Source organism: Oryctolagus cuniculus, chromosome 12, assembly GCF_051225735.1.
Source record: "Oryctolagus cuniculus isolate XC-2025 breed Fujian yellow rabbit chromosome 12, ASM5122573v1, whole genome shotgun sequence".
NCBI lineage: Eukaryota > Metazoa > Chordata > Mammalia > Lagomorpha > Leporidae > Oryctolagus > Oryctolagus cuniculus.
Window position 1 is genome coordinate 53,971,763 of NC_142878.1, and position 20,608 is coordinate 53,992,370.

At 55.8% G+C, this 20,608-nt stretch overlaps 2 protein-coding genes across 4 annotated transcripts; one reads left to right on the forward strand and one right to left on the reverse strand.

Annotated features, from left to right (window-relative positions):
* The first annotated feature begins 5,991 nt into the window (after positions 1-5,991).
* ZNF219 (zinc finger protein 219) lies at positions 5,992-20,152 on the forward strand. Of its 3 annotated transcripts, none has more exons than XM_051822610.3 (5): positions 5,992-6,109; positions 16,784-16,872; positions 17,089-18,496; positions 18,768-18,899; positions 19,091-20,152. In XM_051822610.3, the coding sequence occupies exons 2-5, from the start codon at positions 16,867-16,869 to the stop codon at positions 19,690-19,692; spliced, it is 2,148 nt and encodes a 715-aa protein (XP_051678570.2). In that variant the 5' UTR covers positions 5,992-6,109; positions 16,784-16,866; the 3' UTR covers positions 19,693-20,152. The 3 variants fall into 3 exon arrangements, with proteins under 3 accessions (XP_051678570.2, XP_008267552.2, XP_069910036.2); XM_008269330.5 differs by lacking the exon at positions 5,992-6,109 and adding an exon at positions 11,634-11,689; XM_070053935.2 differs by lacking the exon at positions 5,992-6,109 and adding an exon at positions 11,896-12,183.
* Positions 7,049-10,699, reverse strand: TMEM253 (transmembrane protein 253). Its single transcript, XM_089309992.1, has 9 exons — positions 10,608-10,699; positions 9,339-9,431; positions 9,078-9,216; positions 8,606-8,716; positions 8,453-8,509; positions 8,059-8,169; positions 7,790-7,939; positions 7,345-7,448; positions 7,049-7,183 (listed from the first exon to the last, which is right to left on the reverse strand). Exons 3-8 carry the CDS (start codon positions 9,183-9,185, stop codon positions 7,368-7,370), a joined length of 618 nt encoding a protein of 205 aa, XP_089166118.1. The 5' UTR covers positions 9,186-9,216; positions 9,339-9,431; positions 10,608-10,699; the 3' UTR covers positions 7,049-7,183; positions 7,345-7,367.
* Positions 20,153-20,608: the final 456 nt, after the last annotated feature.

Here is a 20,608-nt window from a genome sequence, read left to right on the forward strand (position 1 = left end):
TTTTGAAGGTTTCTTGTGTTTGCTTCAACATCTGTTTGCTTCAAAATCTATCAGTGCACGGCACCGGCACACCGGGATCTAGTCCCGGTCAGGGCGCCGGATTCTGTCCCAGTTGCCCCTCTTCCAGGCCAGCTCTCTGCTGTGGCCCGGGAAGGCAGTGGAGGATGGCCCAAGTCCTTGGGTCCTGCACCTGCATGGGAGACCAGGAAAAGCACCTGGCTCCTGGCTTTGGATCAGCACAATGCACCGGGCGCAGCGTGCCAGCTGTGGCGGCCATTGGAGGGTGAACCAACGGTAAAGGAAGACCTTTCTCTCTGTCTCTCTCTCACTGTCCACTCTGCCTGTCAAAAAATAAAAAAAAAAAAAAAAAAAAACCACAAAACTATCAGTGCATAAGAGTGCATAATGTAAAACACCTCTAACAGAAGTTGAAAGCCCAACTTCAAAGTAGCTCATTTTTTGGGTTGCCATTGTGGTATAGCAAGTAAAGCCATTGCTCACAATGCTGGTATCCCATGTGGGCCCCAGTTCATGTACCCACTGCTGCACTTCCAATCCAGCTCCTTGCTAATGGCTTAGGAAAAGCAGCAGAAGACGGCACAAATGCTCGGGTCCCTGCCATTCATATGGGAGACCCAGATGAAGTTCCTGGCTTCAGTCTGGCTCAGCCCTGGCTATTACAGCCATTTGGGAAATGAACCAGAGAATGGAAAATCTCTTCCTCTTTTTCCTCCCCCTCTTTCTTGTAACTCTTTCAAATAAATAAATAACTTCTTTTAAAAAGTAGCTCATCTTTGGAAAGGCATTTACTTTTTTTTTGTCTTTAAGATTTATTTGTTTATTTGAAAGGCAGAGCTACAGAGAGGCAGAGAGAGGTCCTCCATATGCTGGGTTACTCCCCAGATGGCCACAATGGCCAGAGCTGTGCTGATCCAAAGCCAGGAGCCAGGAGCTCCTTCTAGATCTCCCACGCGGTTGCAGGGGCCCAAAGACTTGGGCCATCTTCTACTGCTTTCCCAGGCCATAGCAGAGAGCTGGATTGGAAGTTGTGAGCCAGGACTCGAACATGCACCCATATGGGATGCTGGCACTGCAGGCTGTGGCCTCACCCACTATGCCACAGCGCTGGCCCTCTCCTTTTTTTTGGTCTAAAATTGGTCCTTTTACACCAAGCAATCACTGGATTCAGTTTCAATTCTTAGTCTCATAAAGAACAGTTTCTCCTCATCATAATTATCTTTGATGTTTATAAAGGCAAAACTTTGTTTGCGTATGTCGTGACTTAACTTTACCTAAAGCATAAGAGTGGGCACATAAAGAAGACAAAGGAAAGCCCATAGTTATACAAAGGCAAAACAAATTAAATTATATCTTGGAAGCTTGGGGAAAAACAATGTAAGGAAGAAAACTTAGGGGAAGTTGTGAGGGGGAACAAAGTATAATGCATTTGAATGCAGAAAAGTGCACTTTTGCTGTACTGACAGATTCTTCAGTTTAATATTGAACAATCTCTTTTATAGCTGTTTATAGCGTAATTTCCTCAATACATTTTTTAGCTCACACTTTTTACCTAATTGTGAGAAACTTTACATAAGAATGGGACATTTTGGAATTGGAGAGAAAGCTCAATCTCTGAATGTTAATATTTTATAGTATCATGTATGAAAATGGTTTTATATGAATTTCATTTCTTTTTTTTTTTTTTTTTAATTTTTGACAGGCAGAGTGGACAGTGAGAGAGAGAGACAGCTGGTTCACCCTCCAATGGCCGCTGTGGCCGGTGCACTGCGGCCAGCGCACCGCGCTGATCCGAAGGCAGGAGCTAGGTACTTATCCTGGTCTCCCATGGGGTGCAGGGCCCAAGCACCTGGGCCATCCTCCACTGCACTCCCTGGCCACAGCAGAGAGCTGGCCTGGAAGAGGGGCAACTGGGACAGAATCCGGCGCCCCTACCAGGACTAGAACCCGGTGTGCCGGCGCCGCAAGGCGGAGGATTAGCCTAGTGAGCCACGGCGCCGGCGAATTTCATTTCTTGAATAAATAATTTTGCAACATAAAAAAAGAAAATTTAACAGCAAAGGGAAAATGGACAAGAATCAACAAGATATATTCAGTAACTCTGGACAGAATTTAGGAAGAGTTTCTGATAAGAAAAATAAACCAAAGATCCAGATGCTAAGTGGAATTAAGAAAAACAACACAAAATATAAATAAGTAAAAAAAAAAAAAAGTAGGTAAAGAAGGGAAAAAGAAATGCCAGCTGATGCTCATTAAGTAAATGGCATGTGAATTTTAAGGAAAAGCAATACCACACACCAGCTTAGTAGCAATCTACCTCTCTGTGTGGCTATCCCTAGCCTGAGGCCCTAGGAAAACTGCACATGCAGGCCCTTCTTTCTGGATTCTTGTTAAGGGGAATGCAGGTTGAAATGCAGTTTTCTTCTTCCTCCCGGTAACCTTCTCCTCTTCTTTATTGAGAAATCTGGGGTTAGGGGCATGGGAGCTGGGTGGAGTCAGAGGAGAGGCTAACAACTTTGGGCCAATTCTAACAATTTGTGTTAGCAATCGGAAAGCCTTTATTGTATACATGTCACATACAAGTATTATTATAATGAAAAAAAAAATAGTACCAGCTGAAATGTTTTCCTGCCTTCCCTCCTGCACTGAGCCGCTGCACAGTCCCCAGCAACCTGTCCCTGGAGACAGACCCGATATTTACAGTGCACGGACCTGCCCATAGGTAGAGAAAACAACAGCCTTGCTCAGTGCACCATCATGTGTCGAATTCAACACAGTACCAACTGGGCCTGCCAAGATGACAGGCACGGACACACAGCAACACAAAATGGGCCTAGACAAGAATGGGAATTCAGAAACCTGGTGCAGCAGTTTTCACTGCTCACTGAGATTAGGGGCAACCTGGTCCAGGTGGTCAGCGGCGAGAGGCTGCAGGGCATTCGCTGGGCCAAGCAGGCGAGGTCAGCTCCAATTACTCCTGGGCAGCTGAGTTCACTGATTTTGGTGGCTCCCGGCCAGGACTGCATAACAGACAGAGGCCTTAGGGGATGAGAATTATCGGGATTGGCTCTGCAACTTGCTCATCCTGGGGCCCAGGTCGTCTGCCAGGCCACTGTGCTACCGCCCTGGGTTGGCCCACTGCAGGGGAGGGACTTGAGGTGCCTCCAACGGGGTGGAGAGAGGATTCTTTCCCCGACTATGCCACTGCCAAACGCCATTACTTTGGGGGAAGGTGCTTTGTGAGATCTTGAGCTGGACAGCCAAAAGGCCACGAGATGGCAGCAGAGGACACAGCCTGGGACACAAAACCTGAGCCATCTTGCAAAAAGAGCAGATCCAGAAACGGAAGAGAATTCATTTGGGCAATATTGTCAGCTGTCCATAATCACGCATTCAGAGTCAAGGTAAAGGGCTGCACTTCAAAGAACTGGGGTTAAAATTCATCAGCCTGGAGAATTTCCCAATCACCACAGAATTCAGCCACAGGCAATGAACTGGTTATTTCTTCAACGCTTAAAGCAAGATAGGAGTCAGGGCCTTTAACGACTGACATCAGCAGGAACCTTGTCACAGTCCCTTCTATCTGTGAAGTTCCAATTCACATCAAATGAGTGACCTCCATAGCAGCTGCCAAGCTGGAGAAAAGGGCAGATGCCGTGACTGCTGGGAAGCATTGCACCGAAGCAGAGGCTGTCCGGGCGCAGCCAAGGACTCTGGGAACAGGCCGTGTGGAAGGAGGAATAACGGAGAACCCAGGACAAGTCTGCCTTGGCTTGCAGCTGGCTGAGTACAATGCACACACAGGAAAGTGGCATTGACAGCACTGGGTCTCAGTACCAATTTTTTGACTTCTCATCTAATCTTCCTTCTGTTACATATTCTCTCATCCTCTCCCCCAGTGGTGACTGCCAAAAATGTCTCTAGACATTGCAAAATATTCTGCGGGGTGGTGTGGGTGTTGGGAGTGAGGGGACAAAATGACCCCTCCCTGACAATCAATGCCCTATTAGAATATCATTTTAAAAAAAAAGTTTTAAGAACTTAATGTTTAATCTAAGACTCGTACTTTGTAAAGTCAACATGAACAATATTGTACATACAAATCCTGAATTCCTACTGTATGTGTAATGCAAAGACCAGGAATTGAAGGACTTTAGACCGAATCTGGCCCTTGATTAAAAAAAATAGTTATCAACATTTGTAAAAGATTTACATTTTAAAAGTCAGATTTTCTGGTTTCTATTGGAAAATAGGGGATATGGCACTTCCAGGTCCACAGCCTCACAAAGCAATAATTGGGTAAAATTATGTAGGGATAAAGTCTTTAAATACAATGGGTCTTCAAAAAATTCATAGAAAATACCTTTTAATTTTCCCACAGGGGCTGGCGCTGTGGTGTAGTGGGTAAAGCTGCCACCTGCAGTGCTGGCATCCATATGGGTGCCGGTTCAAGTCCTGGCTGCTCCACTTCCGATCCAGCTCTCTTCTATGGCTTGGGAAAGCAGTAGAAGATGGCCCAAGTGCTTGGGCCCCTGCACCCAAGTGGGAGACCTGGAAGAAGCTCCTGACTCCTGGCTTTGGACTGGTACAGCTCTGGCCATTGAGGCCATCTGGGGAGTGAACCAGCGGATGGAAGACCTCTCTCTCTGCTTCTCCTTCTCTCTCTGTGCAACTCTTTCAAATAAATAACAGTAAATCTTAAAAAATAATTTTCCCCCAACTTTTAAAAATACCATCATTGAATGTGTGCTCTGTAGTTTGCCACAGTTCTCATTGCTCCCTATTACTGCATACCCAATCTGCTTCTCTCATTTAAACCACTCCCTACCTCTATAGGCAATTTATTTTCAAACCCTGAAGTGCCTTATGGGTTGAAAGTAGTTTTCCATACGTGATTTTATTTTAGTTTTGAAGTTTTGATACTCCTGTGAGATAAAGGATAAAATTTATGGTTTCAACCTCCATGTGAAAAAAATGTAGTTCAGATACCTGACTTGCCCAAGCAACAGAATCAGAATCTAAATTTTTTTACCTCCCTGTCCAATGATTTTTTGAGGAAAATTTCTATTATGAACTTCACTTGGGAGATCATGGAACCAAAGAACTAGATACAGGCCTAAAAATTTAAACAGAAGCATTCCAACTGTTATGGTGCTCAAGATAGACCACGAATGATGAACCCTTTTTCATTTAATACATTTCTGCCTCTTCTGCTCTCTCTATGCATACCAAAATTGCCCTTATTTCCTTGAAGTTGAGTGTGGCTATTTGACTTGCTTTGGCCAGTGAACTGTGAGTAAAAGTGATGTGTCCCTTTAGGGGACAAGCACTTAAGAACCTAAGAACAATTCTTCATGCGTGCTTCACAGTTGGGGGGTGCAGCCCTAAGCTTCATGGTGATATGATAGGAACTCAAAATGGCGGCCCTCCATCAGCTTGGGTACCTGAGCCTGCTTTGAACAGAAAGTGTGAGAAACAGACCTTTGTGGTCTTAAGCCACTGAGGTTTTAGCATTGTTACCATGGCAGGCATCACCTAGGGTAATCTGAGACAAGGTTCATCTGCATGATCTTTGAGCTTCTCAAAGAACTAGAATACAACATTTAGACTTCTGATCACATCCTGAAAAGCTGGGAGATAAGGAAAACTGTTGATTCCACCCCCACTCCCCGTTACTCCCCGTCCAGCGGCTTCCCCGTCTACCATCAGTTTTTGACTTCCAGGAAGATTTCTTTCTCAGAGCCCCTCATCCAGGAGCTCTCCATTACGCGGCAGTTACAGGGGGAGGCCCGTCTCCGGTTTCCTCCATTCCAGAGCCTGATCCCCAAACTGTCCCCACCCACTAGTCCTCACACCTAACCTTGTCATAGGGCGACTATTACCCCTCCCAAGGTGTCACAAACAAAAAGAAGCTGCAGCTGGCGCCACTGCAGTATCCAGGCAGGGCAGCCAGGCTGCGCTCTATCCTCACTGCTGCTTGGGCTTGGCTGAGCCGGGAGAAGCAGCATTCTCTAGGGACTGAAGCCTTCTCAAGTGGGATCAAAAATGAGTGTGAGGCGAATACTCATCCCGGGCTCTGTGTGAATTTGGGGTGAGTTCTCTTAGTCCTCCAGCTCCGGTTACTTTCTAGTTTCTAGCGGCTAGTGAGCTGCCCGGCTAGTGCTACTGGGACTCCTAAGTCTTCCCGGGCTTTTCCCAAGCCCACCGAGCTTGCCATCTTTGCACACTTGCAAAAGCCGTAAACGGCGGGGCTTAGCGCAACCAGAGATCCAGCAACCCGACCGCGGCCAGGATCAAAGGTCAGCGGGGCGGCCAAGAGGCCGAGCCTGCGCAGTCCCGCTCCCGCCTTGGAAAGAAAGGGTGGCGGCAACGCGGGCTTGGTACACCGGCGTGCTCGCAAGAGGCGGGAAAGCTGTAGGTCGGACCGCCGCGTCCCTCTTTGCTTGCCGGGTCCACCAGCCTGCCTAGCGAGTCTGGCCTCGGGCACTCAGGCCCCGGGGACGTGGGGCGAGAGAAAGGCCGCGCGCTTCTGACTCATCAATCTCCAACCCCCTTCTCGCGCGCGCTCCAAGTCTCAGGACTTTGGACCTGGGCACTCGTTCGTGGGGGCGCGGCGACAGCATCTGGGGAACCCCAGCTTTGCCAAGCGCCAGCCCCCAGCCCTCACCGGCTCCGATGCAGTCTGTGGGAGGGATATGGACCCAGAGTCTGCTCTCAGTTGCCCTGGCTAGGGTAGCGGCATCCCGGAGCAGGACGGCCCGCCCGGCTCCACCCCGCACGCAGGCCAGTGGTCGCGTCCGAGACAACTCTCGGCTAGGCCTCGACTTGAGCGCCTCGCGTCACTCAGCAGATGCACAGCGCCCCAGCGGCGGAGGGCAGGCTCTTCATTTCCCAGCAGGCCGCAGGGCAGCGGGGCATGCTGGGATGTGTAGTCTCCAGCGAGTAGACAGCCACTGGATCGAAGGCTGGAAGGCAGCTCCCTGAATTGGATTCAAGAGTTGGCGTGTGCGAGAACTGGTGCTTGGAGTGCAGGGGATTGTGAGAGCTGGACAGAAGAGCACAGCGAGATGAGGCAGTTGTGAAGGTGTATGGGCGGGCAGAGGGGAAGGCTGGACGCAGCTTTTAGGGTGGCGAGACCAGGGAGGCTGTGGTCCAGGTGTGTCTTCTAGCGAGGCAGGGGAAAAAGGGGAGGCTTGCTTTGAGTGAGAGTCGAAGGCACCGCCCGGGACTTCATGCCAGTGTCGAGGGAAGCCGGCTAGCTTCTGAGTTTGCTGGGGTGGGACACTGGAGCGTCTGGAGAGCCTCCTCGGGGTGGGGGAGACGCACCTGTCTGCTTCCGCTTGTCCAGCTCACTCGCTTGTCCTGGTTCCTGTGCTGGCTCCCGTGGAACCGTTGTCCAAACTAGGAACGTCCTCCAATTCGGAGAGGCCCTGAGATCCAAAGAAGCAGATTGTAGGAGTGAGAAAGGAGAAGCCCCAGAAGCAGCTTCGTTCTAACCCATTTCCACCACCCTGAGCTTGCTCTTCCAGTACCTTACTTGGGCAGCTTCCTAATGCTCTCCCACCCTTCTAGCCCCAACCATTTAGATACCCAATTCCCTCTTAGCCACCATTACAGGGGAAATGGCCAACGCCAGAAAGCCAATCAGTTTTAAGTCTAGGATTATTTTCACTTCCTCTTGACCCGTTGTTTTTCCTTCAGCATCGTGGATCAGGGTAGACTGAAAATACTGGCTGGCAGCTGACTGTCCTGTCCTCCCAGCCCCCAGTACCTCGTGCAGCTCCTCGTAGCGCAGACTCCGGCTCCTGCAGCAGCAGCCTGGCTTCCTCTGGCTCAGCAGGAAGAGGGCATATGCCGAGGCCAGCACTCCCCCTAGGGTGAATGCCTCAGCGCTGAGCTGCACCACCAGCAAGCCAGCCAGCTGTGGGGAGATGGGGCGGAGGATGCTGCAGGGACCCAGCACCTCTTTGCTTTGCCCTTTCTGCCCTCCATCTCTTTTTGCTCCCTCCTTCTCCCACCTTCCCCTTCATGCACTTGTACCTGGGAGGGGGCAGGTAGGGCAGGCCCCAAGGCTGTCTTCAACACCTCGACCACCACCACAATGAAGCCCAAGATCAGGTTGAAAATGTTGAATATCATCATGGTGCGCACCTGCCAGACACTCAGCTCAGCCTTGGCCAGCCTGGGGGGCTTATTCCAACATCAAGTCCCACCTGCAGCCTTGCTGAAAATAAAACCCAAATCCTGCTTCTCCACCTCCAACTAGGGTCATCATCCTGTACCTTTCTTGTGCTCCCTCATTAGTCTTTTAGGCCAGTGACAGATAGACAGATGAGAGGATTAGTCATCTCTTAGAGGACCGCGTACTTCCTGTATGGAGCGGGTTCTGTGTGTGTGTGGGGGGGGTGGACAGGAGTGCAGTCTCTTCTCTCACCTTCCAGAGGCGGGGTGCTCTTCGAAGCTCAAGGGTGACAGCCCCAGTGAGAAGACCCTGAATGGTGAGACGGGCAAGTGTGTACCTCTGATCTCATTAGGGTGCGGCCCCAGGATCTTCCTCCCTTCCACCCTCCCTTGCGGTGGGTCTTACTGAGACTCCAGGCCCGAGTGGCAGTGCTGTGGTCATGTGACAAGCTGAGTTCAGGCAGGCGACTGAGACAGCCAAGGGCACCACAGCTATGGCCAGCCATAGCTGGCTGACCTGGGGGCCAACACAGGATGGTTGAGGGAGCACTGTCAGGAATTCCTCTCCCTCCTCACAAGCCCTGCCTCTTCCAGAGATCACTAATGATTGACGGCGGAGGACAGTATTCCAGCAAGGGCAGAGAGGGAAGTGATCACTTCATCTTTGCTGCCTCGCATTAGAGTTTGCTTCCTTTTCTGTATGCACACCCCCCCACACACCATGCACATGAGAGAAGCTACTTGGAAATTCGGGGTCTTGTCTCCACCCTCCTCCCACTCAGAGCAGTTTCTGGCACATGGTAGGTGCTCGCTAAATATGCATGGAAATGGATTGGATATAAGTGGACATGCTGAAAGGGTAGGACAGCCTGCCTTACCGCCAGCACCAAGAGGTGCCCACTGTGCCTATGTCTTGCCCAGTGCTGCAGCTTTTCCAGACGAAGGCTGGGTCGCTCCTGCTGGCGCCGACCACCTGCATCCTCCATTGTGGGCCACAACAGCTGGGTGCTTCCTAGGCTAGGGAACACATTATGGAGCCTCTGTCCAGCAGGAGCCACAACAGAGAACAACATCTCTTTCCACTCCCCCTCTGCCCTCTCCCAGTGTCTAGGGGTTGAGGCTCTGGGCCTCACACCTACCTGGTCTGAAGCAGCTACTTCAGAAGGGTGGGACGCCCTGGGTCCTGGTGTGCTTGAGGGGCTTGGTAGTTCAGAGAAGACGGCAAACTTGTCCTGGTAAAGAATGGCTGTCAGGACTGGGACGTGGTGGGGCAAAGGTCCCTACAAGGACCTACGGATCCAGGAAGTGGCCCTGGGTAGACACCAGTCTTGTTCTTTCCACAAGACACACAGTGCTGCCTCGCTCTGTTCCCATTTCCTGTGGCCCCTACAGCTGCCCAACCTCGATTGCTCTTCTGGATTCCCTCACTTCATCCCCACGACACCATAACTCTGAATGTGCCCCTCATTTCTATCTGATCTCTCTCCTTTCTTTGGCTTCCTCCTCAAATTACTTGCTCTTCCCCTAGCAAGATCCAGATTACCGTCTGGATTGGTCCCTTGTCATTACTTGCAGCTTTGTCCCCAGGCCAGGTTAAGTTTTGATTCTCCTGGCTTTCCTGCCTCTCACTTTATGGAGAGCTTTTCCTCTCCCTCCTTTCTTGAAAGGTTTACTCTGAGTTGGACACTGACTAAGAAGATGGAGAGGAGCTCTGTAGTGGGAATTTTTTTTTTTTTGACTCTGATAAGCTTAAGCTAGATGTATGGAGAAGATGATCCCCAAAAGGTCAATCTTGGGAAAGATATCACTGCCACAATATTTAAAAATTCACTTATTTTCATTTTATTGAAAATCAGAAAGGCAGAGATAAACAGAGATCATCCATCTGCTGGTTATCTCCCCAAATTTTTGCAACAGCCATTGCTGGGCCAAGCCAAAGCCAGGAGCCAGGAATGAGTTCCTGGTCTCTCACATGGGTGGTGGATGGCAAGTAGCATTGCAGCCATCATCTGCTGCTTCCCAGGGCCCGCATTAGCAGGAATTTGGATCCGAAGTGGAGCTGAGACTCAGGACTGGAAACTAGGCATGCGGGATGCCAGGAATCCCAAATTGAGTCTTAAGTGCTATGCAAAACACTATTGAAACACTGTTTGAAACAGAAGATGCCTTGCAGGCAGAGGAGCTATCAGCTCTACCATTTTCCAGCTGTGTGACCCTGGGTACGTTGTTTTACCTGCTTGAACCCCGATTTGTTCACTGATAACATGGGGTTAAGAATGGGACTGTGATGAGTTTTTGATTCACGGTGGGTGCTTAGTAACCATTGGTGTTGCTGATGAGGTCACACTGATGTGCCCGCTGCCCACATACCACCTGGCTTATTCAGAAACTAAGCTGGAGACACTCACCTCTACAGTAAGAAGCAGAACCAGCTGGGCCCACATGTTTAGCGCTCAGAGGTGGAAGAGGCCTATCTTAGTGCAGAACTGTTCAAACTCCCCATCTACCTGGGTGACCTTGAGCAGGTTGTTTAATCTCTGTTTCCTTATCTATAGAGGGAAGTTAATAATACCAATCTCAAGGGGTTGCCTTGGGCATTAAAAGAGAAAATGCATATGAATCAGCTTGGCCCAGCAAAGCTCAATAAATGTTAGCAGCTATTATCATCATCATTATTTATTATTATTGATAGAAGACGACTGAGAAGATCCCTAAGGATCAGTAGCAGCAGATGGGGGTCCTGGGAAGCAAGTGGTCTTCTTGGTAAACCACTCTGCCCCCTCAGCGTGCAGGTTTAACATTCTGGGAGGGCTGTATCCACCCTTTTCTTTCCTGGAGAGTGGGATTCACATTTTCCAAGGATCCGGAGAACCGTGTGCCTCTGGTCCTCTCTCCTCAATCCCCACGCGTGGTAACTTTATTTGATGGCCATGTGAGATGTTGAGTCTGCAGGCCAGTGGGGGAAGGAGACTCCTCGAGCCTTGTTTTTCCTTATCTGTAAGTGGGGGCTAATTATATTGCAGGATTGTTGCAAGGATTACATACCATTAAGTAGGCGACCACGCGTTCAGTTCCCGTGGAGCTCACAAGCAGCTTTGTAGCCCCTGTCTAGACCACAGTCTCCTGGAGGGAGGGCACCCCTCCCCCTCATCTGTGCATCCCCCACAGCGCTGAGCAAGGGCCTGGTACTTTGTAAGCACTTAGTCAATATTTGTTGAATTGAAGAGCCACTAAAAAGACCTTAAGGAATGGGAAACGGCATTCGAGAGAAAGAAGCTGGAATTGTTTATCAAGAACAGAAGGGACCGAACAGTAACTTTAATCATGTTTCTTATACGGCAGACATTAACTATCTCTATCATCGCCCCTCCTCCTCCCCAAAAAGAGAGACAGAAATTGTAAGGGAGAGGCTCTGAGATAAAACCCCAGGAAGAACTTCCCGAGTCTGTGCATGTTGGGGCAGACAGCGGCAGAGCCAACTCCTTCCCTGGTATGTCCGGGTTCAGGGTGGGAGGGGCAGCCCTGCTTGGAGGCTGGGGGAAGGACGAGATGACCTTTCAAAATCTCTTCCAGTCTCCTGTTGGAATCGCCCGTGCGCCCCACCCCCGCTCCTTCCCGCCCTCCCTCCCTCCGACAGCGCCCCCCAGCCTCCGCACGGCCCGCACCCCGCCCCTGGCGGCCGCCTCTCGCGGCTCCCGGGGTCCCCAGCTCCCTGTCCCCAGAGCCAGAGCTCTGCTCCCGCGCGGCTCCCAGCCCCGCCGCGCCGCCCCCCGCATGCTAATGGCCGGGCCGCCTCCCGCCGCACACAATGCGGGCCAGGGCCGGGGGCGGGGGACCGGGGAGGGGGCGGGGGCCGGGCCGGGGGCGGGGGGGCCGGGGCCCGGCGCATCTCCCCCGGCCCCACGTAACGCTGACGCCCGCGCCGCCGGCCCGCCGCCCGCCGCCGCCGCCGCCGCCCGCTCCGCCGCCGCCCGCCCGGGGCTCGTGAGTAGCCGCTCCCCCCACTCCCGGCTCCCCCCCCCTCGCCCGCCACCCGGCCCCCGCCCCCAGCCCCCTCCCCCCTCCCGGAGCGGGGGGGGCCCGCTCCGCGCGCCCGGCTCGGAGCAGGTGCAGGGGGCGGGGGCGGGGGAGGGGCGCCGGCTCGGCCCCAAGCAAACTTCGCCCAGAGCTCCTGGGGGGCGGGGTGGGGGTGGCGGCCTCGGAAGCCCTGAGAGCTAGGGGGGGCCCTGGCGAAGGGGGGGCCAGGTGGGGGGCCCGGGGGAGCGGACACCAAGGGGGAAGGGCCAGCCGGGGGGGGGCCTGGCGGTGGGGGTGGCGTCTTTGTAGGGGCCCGAAGGCAGGGCGCCAGGGGGCCTGGGGGCGCGGGGTGGCCGAGCAGCCAGGCTGAGCGGATGAGCGCCCCCCGGCCCAGGTAGGGCTGGTGGGGGAGGGGGAAGGAACCCAAACTCTCCGGGAGTGGGGGGGCGGGGGGAGGGGAGAGGATGGGGGGTGCTTCCCTCTCTGCGTCCCAAACAAAGTGTCACAAAGAGCTCGGCCCGCGGCAGCAGCGGAGGCGGCTGTAACTCAGCTTTTGTTCTCCCAGCCCGGGTAGAGGAGCGCAGGCTTCCCTATCTCCCAACCCTGTCCCCCATCTTCCGTGCAGCTTATCTGCCCCGGGAGGGGTCTGGGGTGCTGCCGGGAGGACCTCTCACGGGGGATCACAGGTCCTATCCTACTTGCCAACCGATTTCTCTTGGTGGGGGGGTGTTCCCATGGGCCTTCTTGCCCTCCCTCCGCCTCCCCCGCCCTCCTTCTGAAGAGCGAGGCTTCTGTGGGTGCCATGACTGGACTTTTTTCTAGGGTCAGCTCCAGTTCTGGGGGCTTAGGACCGTCTGCGTGCCCCCTCCCCCAAACCCAGGTCCTCCCGGAACTTTCGGAGGCGGGGTCGAGTCAGGACATGCCTCTGGGGCGAGATTCACCACTGTGGGGTTGGCAGCAGGTGTTCCTTCCTCCAGCCTCCTGCTGTGCATTTGGGGCCCATGGCTGGGGGTCTCCGCCCCCTGCTTCAGGCTGTGAGGATGGAGGGGAGAAGGCTTTACCGGGAACTTATTCTCAAAGGTGGGCAAGCTGCATAGTGGGGTGGGCTTAGCTGTCTGAATAGCGAGATCCGAGTGCCTTGGACAGGAAACCATAAAAGTGAGCTGCTGGCAGCTCTGTGTGGTCAAGGTGGTCCCCACTGGGGACCACCGAAGATGATGCCTTTCCTTTTAACCCCGTCTAGTTCAGGGGTAATCATAATTGTTGCCAGACCCAGGAGGTGTGTAGGGTTCTCAGCAGAGGGGAAAATGCCAAGTCCGCAGAGATGGCCATGGACAGAGGCCCAGTTACAGTTTGAACCCAGGGGTCCTGAACCTTTGACGGTCAAAGCCGTGAGGGACAGCCTTTGTGGTCCTCTGTTTTGCAGATGCTTCTGTGTACTTGTCCTTGTTTCTGTGTCTTTTTCCCCAGCTATTGCATCATTGCCTGCACAGTAAGGGTACATGGTGCACACGCGCCTCCCCACCAGTGGGTCCTAGCATGGGACAGTCCTTGGCCTGTTGCTTTGGAAAGATTTCTGCTCCCTATCCCTGGCCCTGCAGCCCTATAGAATCCAAATAAGGGCAAGATAACCCCTGATGCCCAGTGGGGGTGGAAAGTAGGTCAGTGCTACTGTCTGGCCAAGTCTCGTGGATGGTGTTTAAGGCCTGACAATAGAGAGCTGAGAGTGGTGTCCACAGGCAGTGCACACACGATCATGCCGGCTCCCAGAATCCCGTCCCTGTGAGCCCCTGCCCTCTACTGAGAAGAGCCCACGGGCTCAGGTACCTGGCACCTGGTCTGCCGTGGAGATGATTGATGCAGGACTCCTGGCTGGGCCTGGCAGGGCCTCTTAGGGAGGCTGGTCTTGAGCCATCTTCTGGGAAGCTCCCTGCTAGGGAGTACAGCCCCAGCTCCGGCCTTCTCTGTAGCACTGTATTTCCATCCCGGAAACTACTCTGCAGAGCAAGGTTTTCGGTGGTTGTGTTTTGACGGAGGAAGCTGCGCCCCATTCCTGCTTGTCTGGCCTCCGATACGAGGTGTTTTGCTTGCTCTCTTCCAGGCGGTTTTCAGGGCCCTGGAATCGTCCTAGAATCTGAGTATGTGCCATAGGTTAGTCAGCTATGACCATGCAGTATTCCCAGCCTCCCCCTCCCCACGGCCATCTGCTTCCTCTGAATACACCAGATTGGCTGTACACCAGGATGTTCCGGGAGTCCCCAGGAGAGCAGCAGAATGTGACGGACCCACATTCGCCGCCTCAGTGCTCATTCCAGGATGCACAGACTGTCACTGTCAGGACACTGCTTATAGCTAACTAAAATTCTTCAGTTACATCTATTTTCTATTACCTCTGTCTTTTCTCAGTGACATTCAAAAGGCCAAAATAATCCCTCTGGTACTACTGAATTTTTTTTCCCGTATGGTTCTCAGATAGGGATTTAAGAAGAACAGAGAAAAAGAAGAAATCCTCTAGCTTTTTTTTTTTTTCTTCCCCCAATGTTCGTGGTGCTAAAATGGCAAACATGGTCCCTCTAGGACTTCATCACTCTATCTATGGTACTGAGGTGGCCAAAGTGGCTTGTTTGGTAGCCCACTGCACTCTCCATGGTACTGAAGGGGATGGCCATTTGTTTTAACGTCTCTCCAGGTCCCGAGGAGTCCTGTGACTTAGAACCACAGAACTTTCCAGCTCGAAGGGAACTGTCCGCATAAACTGGCCCAGCCCCCTTTGTTTCGCAGAAGAGTGATCTGGGAGGTTAAATGATTTACTCCAGGTTGTAGGGCTATTAGTGGTCGGACTCGGCCCACGGTCGCCTTGTACCCCTCAGTCCTGTTCTCACTCAGTGAGCCTGTCCAGTGGGTCCTGCCAGGCCCTTGGTCCCAGGAGAGGGGCTGATTTGGAGGATGCAGGGGATGAGGGCAGGTGCCCTAATTTGGAGCTCCAGAATTACACATATTAAGAGGTGGTAGAGGTCATTTAGTGACCTTTGGGTAAGGACACTTTCTTAATCCCCTGTTAATCATACTCCCATAACCCAGATTCACACGGAGCAGCACCCTGTCCCTTCACGGCGCCTTACCATACCCACTGTGTGTCAAAGTTAGATGCCTCGAACTCTGGAGTCTTCTCTCTCTGCCGAGAGGCAGGGCTGACTCCTGGCCCAGTTCTCCTCTACTAAAGATCCCTAAGCAAAGGAAGACTGGAGTCCTATTCTCTCTCAGTAACTCGTTTCAGTCTCCTAATGCCTGTTGCAAGGAAGTTCTTTATACCTGCCACAGTCTGTGCTAGGCAGAGAAATAGGCTAGGCCCACGGCCCTGGAGCCTTGGGCAGAGACAGCACCACGTGAGGGCAAGAAGGTAGACTGGACGGTTTCTGGGCCTGCTTCCCTAACTCTTCATTTCTGGGGTTGCCCTGAAGTCCTAGGGCTACTCACTTACCTCGCCTGCGGCTTAGCACCCGCACCCCCACCCCCACCCCCATCTTCCTCTTCAGTGCGCTCCTTCCCCAGCCCGGGAGCTCTGCACAGCCCGGGCCTGGGGAATTTTAGCCTGGAGAATTTTAACCCCTTCCTGCTCCGAGCATGTGCTGAGCCCCTATCTGTGCAGATGGCCCGGCCCCGCCCCCCGGCCCTCACTCCAGCCTCTTGAGCTCCGAGCCAGTGTAATCCTCCTCTTGTGTGTGTGAGGGAGCCTCTCCCCTGCCGAGAGGAGGGAAGCCTGCTTCAAACTGCCTGGACAAAGGGGCAGAGATGCCCCAGCAAACCCCAGGCGCCCAGGCTGGAGACGAGGGGAAGAATCCTCTGTGGTGTCGGCAGGTTTAACCCCTTCCCGAGGCTGGCAGTGCCCCTTAACTTCCACTCCTCCCCCAACTCCCCCCTCCTCCCTTCTCCCTCCGGCTCGCTCTCCCCCTTCACGCCCCTCCCCCTCTGTCTGTCTCCAGACTCTCCGCTGCTGGGAGGTGTTTCTCTCCCATGCATGAATGAGTCTCTGTAATGAATGGAAATGAATGGATCAGGAATCCAGGCGGAGGGAGGGAGGATGAGGGAGAAAGACAGAAAGACAGGGTAAGGGCAGAAGGGAGGACTGTGGAAGCTGCAACGTGTGGCTCTCCACTCAGGTTTCTGGGCGCTCCAGAGCGCGGCAAGCCCACCCCATGTGCGTGACTGGTGCCCAGCCCTACCCAAAGGGGAGGGGACAGGTATCCTGTGATGGCCTCCCCCACCGCCAGGGGGTGGGCTGCTGCTGCTGGTGCTGCCGGCCAGGCCTTTAAAAACGTCTCAACTGGGGAAAGAAATCTGGGTTATCAAAGAGCCCCGAGGGCCTGGCAAACCCAGGGGGCAGTTGTGAGGACGCCGCTGCCCCCACCCCGCGTGCGCCCCCCCCCCCCCCGCATCAAGATGCCGGAAGGGGGGAGGGATGGGTTTGGTGCCTGCAAGGTGCAGAGACGCTAGGGTTGGGGCTAACTCGCTGCACCGTGCAAATCAGGGCTCATCTTTTCCTCCCAATCTGTTTCTCTCGCTTTAGCTCCTCAGCACCTGTTGCCTTCATTAGCAGCTTTTCCTCCTCTTCCCTGCACTCCCCAGAACCAAAGAATGTGAAGGGGGTCCATGGAGGTGAGTGATGCCCCGGCCTGAATCTGCAGGTGCCCCTGCTACTCCCCTCTCTCCTGCCCGAATCACCCTCCCGGTGTCCTTCCTGGCCCCCGGGGCCCAATTCCCACCCATCCCCTAACTTGGTGAGTTGCGTGGTGCTCGGTTCAGGCCCCAGCCCACTCCGCCCTCCCCCGTGCCTTTGCTTCCCTAGCGCTCTACACGCATCTTTCCCTCCAGGGCTCACGTCCCCGCGCCCCAGGCGGCCACTTAGCGCCGTCACCACCAGCCTTCGAAGGCGAGCTGGATCTGCAGCGCTACTCAAACGGGCCAGGCGTGAGCGCGGGGTCGCCCGGGATGGGAGCGGTGGGCTGGTCTGAAAGTCGTGCGGGCGAACGGCGCTTCCCTTGCCCTGTGTGTGGAAAGCGCTTCCGCTTCAACTCCATCCTGGCTTTGCACCTGCGGGCGCACCCAGGCGCCCAGGCCTTCCAGTGCCCGCACTGCGGTCACCGCGCGGCACAGCGGGCTCTGTTGCGCTCGCATCTGCGCACGCACCAGCCCGAGCGCCCACGCAGCCCCGCCGCACGCCTGTTGATGGAATTGGAGGAGCGCGCGCTGCTGCGCGAGGCCCGGCAGGGGAGAGCCCGCAGCTCAGGGGCCGTGCAGGCCGCTCCTACCGCTGAGGGTCTGGCGCGGCCTCAGGGCCCGTCGCCATCCGCCTTCCGTTGCCCCTTCTGCAAAGGCAAGTTTCGCACCTCTGCGGAGCGGGAACGCCACCTGCACATCTTGCACAGGCCTTGGAAGTGTGGCCTGTGCAGTTTCGGTTCCAGCCACGAGGAGGAGCTGCTGCACCACAGCCTGACAGCCCACGGCGCTCCGGAGCGCCCCCTGGCGGCCACCTCCGCTGCACCCCAGCCTCAACCTCCGCCCCAGCCCGAACCCAGATCTGTGCCGGAGCCAGAGCCCGAGCCCGAACGCGAGGCCACTCCGGCTCCTGTTCCTGCTGCTCCTGAGGAGCCGCCCGCGCCTCCAGAGTTCCGCTGCCAGGTGTGCGGCCAGAGCTTTACACAGTCCTGGTTTCTCAAGGGGCACATGCGCAAGCACAAGGCCTCATTCGACCACGCGTGTCCCGTGTGTGGCCGCTGCTTCAAGGAGCCCTGGTTCCTTAAGAACCACATGAAGGTGCACGCCAGCAAGCTGGGCCCTCTGCGTGCCCCGGGGCCTGGCTCGGCGCCTGCCCGCGCCCCCCAGCCTCCTGACCTGGGCCTGCTGGCCTATGAGCCGCTGGGCCCTGCACTGCTCTTGGCCCCGGCGCCTACCCCGGCCGAACGCCGTGAGCCCCCAAGCCTCTTGGGCTACTTGAGCCTGCGTGCCGGCGAGGCCCGGCCCAACGGTGAAGGCGCTGAACCTGGGGCCAGCCGCAGCTTCGGTGGCTTCCGCCCGCTGCCCTCTGCTCTCCCGGCCCGAGCTCGCCGGCACCGTGCGGAAGAGCAGGAAGAGGAGGAGGAGGTGGTGGAGACCGAGGAGGAAACCTGGGCCCGGGGCAGGTCGCTGGCCCCTCTGGCTTCTGTGCACCCACGTGCGGGCGAGGGGCCGGGGCACTCCGCACCTGCCGCGGGCACGCAGGCGAGACCGACGGGCACGCAGGGTATGTGGGACCCTCCTCTCTTGAAGCGCTGGATAAAAAACAACCACCATGGCCCCTCCCCACCCCCAGCCCGCTCCCTTTTCTTCCCTGAGCCTTGCCGCCCTCTGAGAGCACTAAACTCCCAAATGAGACAAACCCAGCTCCTTGGGAGTCCCAAGCCTGGTTCCAGCTGGGCGCGAGGGGCAGCGAGCCTGCGGGGTGAGCCTGAGGGCGCGCGACCAAGCGCCCCCCTGACTTGCCCCGCTCCCCTGCGCCACCGCGTGTCTTGCAGAGGAAAACGGGCTGTTGGTTGGAGGGACCCGGCCTGAAGGGGGCCGGGGGGCCACCGGCAAGGATTGTCCCTTCTGCGGAAAGTCTTTCCGCTCGGCGCATCACCTCAAGGTGCATCTGCGAGTGCACACAGGTGAGTGCTGGGAGCCCCTGCAGTGGGTAGAGGAACACAGCACAGGAGGAATTGTGGAGGGGCTGCGCACCCTTCTTAGGGTGGGGGCGGGCAGGCAGAGGCAGTGCCTCGAGCTGGTTGCGGGGATGAAGTCTGCAAATTGAGAAGGCAGTGAGCGCACACACTTATCGTGTCTCCCCCCCCCCCACCAGGTGAGCGCCCCTACAAGTGTCCGCACTGTGACTACGCGGGCACCCAGTCGGGCTCGCTCAAGTATCACCTGCAGCGCCACCACCGGGAGCAGAGGAGCGGGGCAGGCCCCGGGCCACCCCCGGAGCCGCCGCCCCCTTCCCAGCGGGGTTCGGCCCCACCATCTGGAACCAAGCAGGCGCAGCAGCCTTCGACCTGGGTGGAGGGCGCCACAAGTCCCCGGCCTCCGAGCGGTCCCGGGCCCGGGTCCCGTCGGAAGCCCGCCAGCCCCGGGAGGACCCTGCGCAACGGGCGAGGCGGTGAGGCCGAACCCCTGGACCTGTCCCTGCGGGCGGGGCCGGGGAGCGAGGCCGGGCCGGGGGGCGCCCTCCACCGCTGCCTCTTCTGCCCCTTTGCCACTGGAGCCGCTGAGCTCATGGCCTTGCACCTGCAGGTGCACCACAGCCGCCGGGCCCGCGGCCGCCGGCCGCCCCAGGCGGACGCGTCTCCACCCTATGCCCGTGCGCCCTCAGGAGAGACCCCTCCAAGCCCCCCGCTGGAGGGGGAGGAGGGCCCCGGGCTGTCGAGGTCCGGAGAGGCAGGGCTGGGGGGACAAGAGCGGTAGGGAGCCCTCGTAGGGGTGAGTAGCAGTAGTGAGCTCACCCCGCGGGAGCGGGGGAGCGCTAGAGGTAGTTGGGTAGAGCAGCCAGCAGGGGGCAGCGTGGGACCCATATCCCAGCCCCAGGCGGACCGGAGGTGGAGGGGCCAGCGGGCAGAGGAGGGTGGGCAGGCTGAACCCATCCAGCCCAGGGGAGTCACAGTGCCTTAGACGTGGCAGAGGTGAGGGTCAAAGAACGGGGTCCCAGGACAGGCAGAGAAGGGCGTGTCCCTGGCGAGGCGCCGCTCTGCCAGTCTTTGCTGGTCCATAGGCGTGAGAGTCTATTTTTGTATAAGGGTTGGGGGTGGGGGGCACTGTACCCTTCTAGCCCCGGCGGGGCCGTGTAGACGTTGCTATTTTTGGTACGATTCCTGTCATCCCTGTCTCAGAGTCGTGTCCCCAATAAACAGGTGTCTTGAGGCACAGAGCCCTGTGTCTGCCTCTGTGCTGGCCCCTACCCCCATCTCTGGGCCCCTCTGTCCATGAAGTAGTCAAGAGCTTGTTAAGAGATGCAGGATCTTGGCCTGTACCCTAGGCTTGGGACTCAGTAGCTCTAGGTGAGACCCAAGAATGAACACTTAATGAGGAGCCTACGCGGTTCTCATGCACTGTGGCCTGAGGCCCTCATTTGGAAAACTGCTGGATGAGCTGGTGCCGCCCCCCCCACCCCCCCAGTTCGTGGTCAGCCTGCAGCTGTGGGTGCAGGTGGGAGGAGAAGCTTTGTGGAGGGCTTTGGGCCCTGGGAGCTACTGTAGAGGAGGCACATTCTCCCTGGCAGGTGCATGGGCTTTAGTCCAGTGAGGGGTAGGGGGCCTTTTGTCTTGTGTTCCAGTTAGCGGCTGGGGGACAGGAAGTGCCCATGTTAGCCCTGTCACCTTCATCA

Coding starts and splice junctions, on each gene's coding strand:
- TMEM253 (XM_089309992.1), bottom strand. CDS start 9,185: ATGGAGGATGCAGGTGGTCGGCGCCAGCAGGAGCGACCCAGCCTTCGT. Junction 8,717..9,077: donor GGCACCTCTTGGTGCTGGCG/GTAAGGCAGGCT, acceptor GTTGGCCCCCAG/GTCAGCCAGCTATGGCTGGC. Junction 8,510..8,605: donor CACTCGGGCCTGGAGTCTCA/GTAAGACCCACC, acceptor CTCACCATTCAG/GGTCTTCTCACTGGGGCTGT.
- ZNF219 (XM_051822610.3), top strand. Junction 18,497..18,767: donor GAGACCGACGGGCACGCAGG/GTATGTGGGACC, acceptor CGTGTCTTGCAG/AGGAAAACGGGCTGTTGGTT. Junction 18,900..19,090: donor GCATCTGCGAGTGCACACAG/GTGAGTGCTGGG, acceptor CCCCCCCACCAG/GTGAGCGCCCCTACAAGTGT.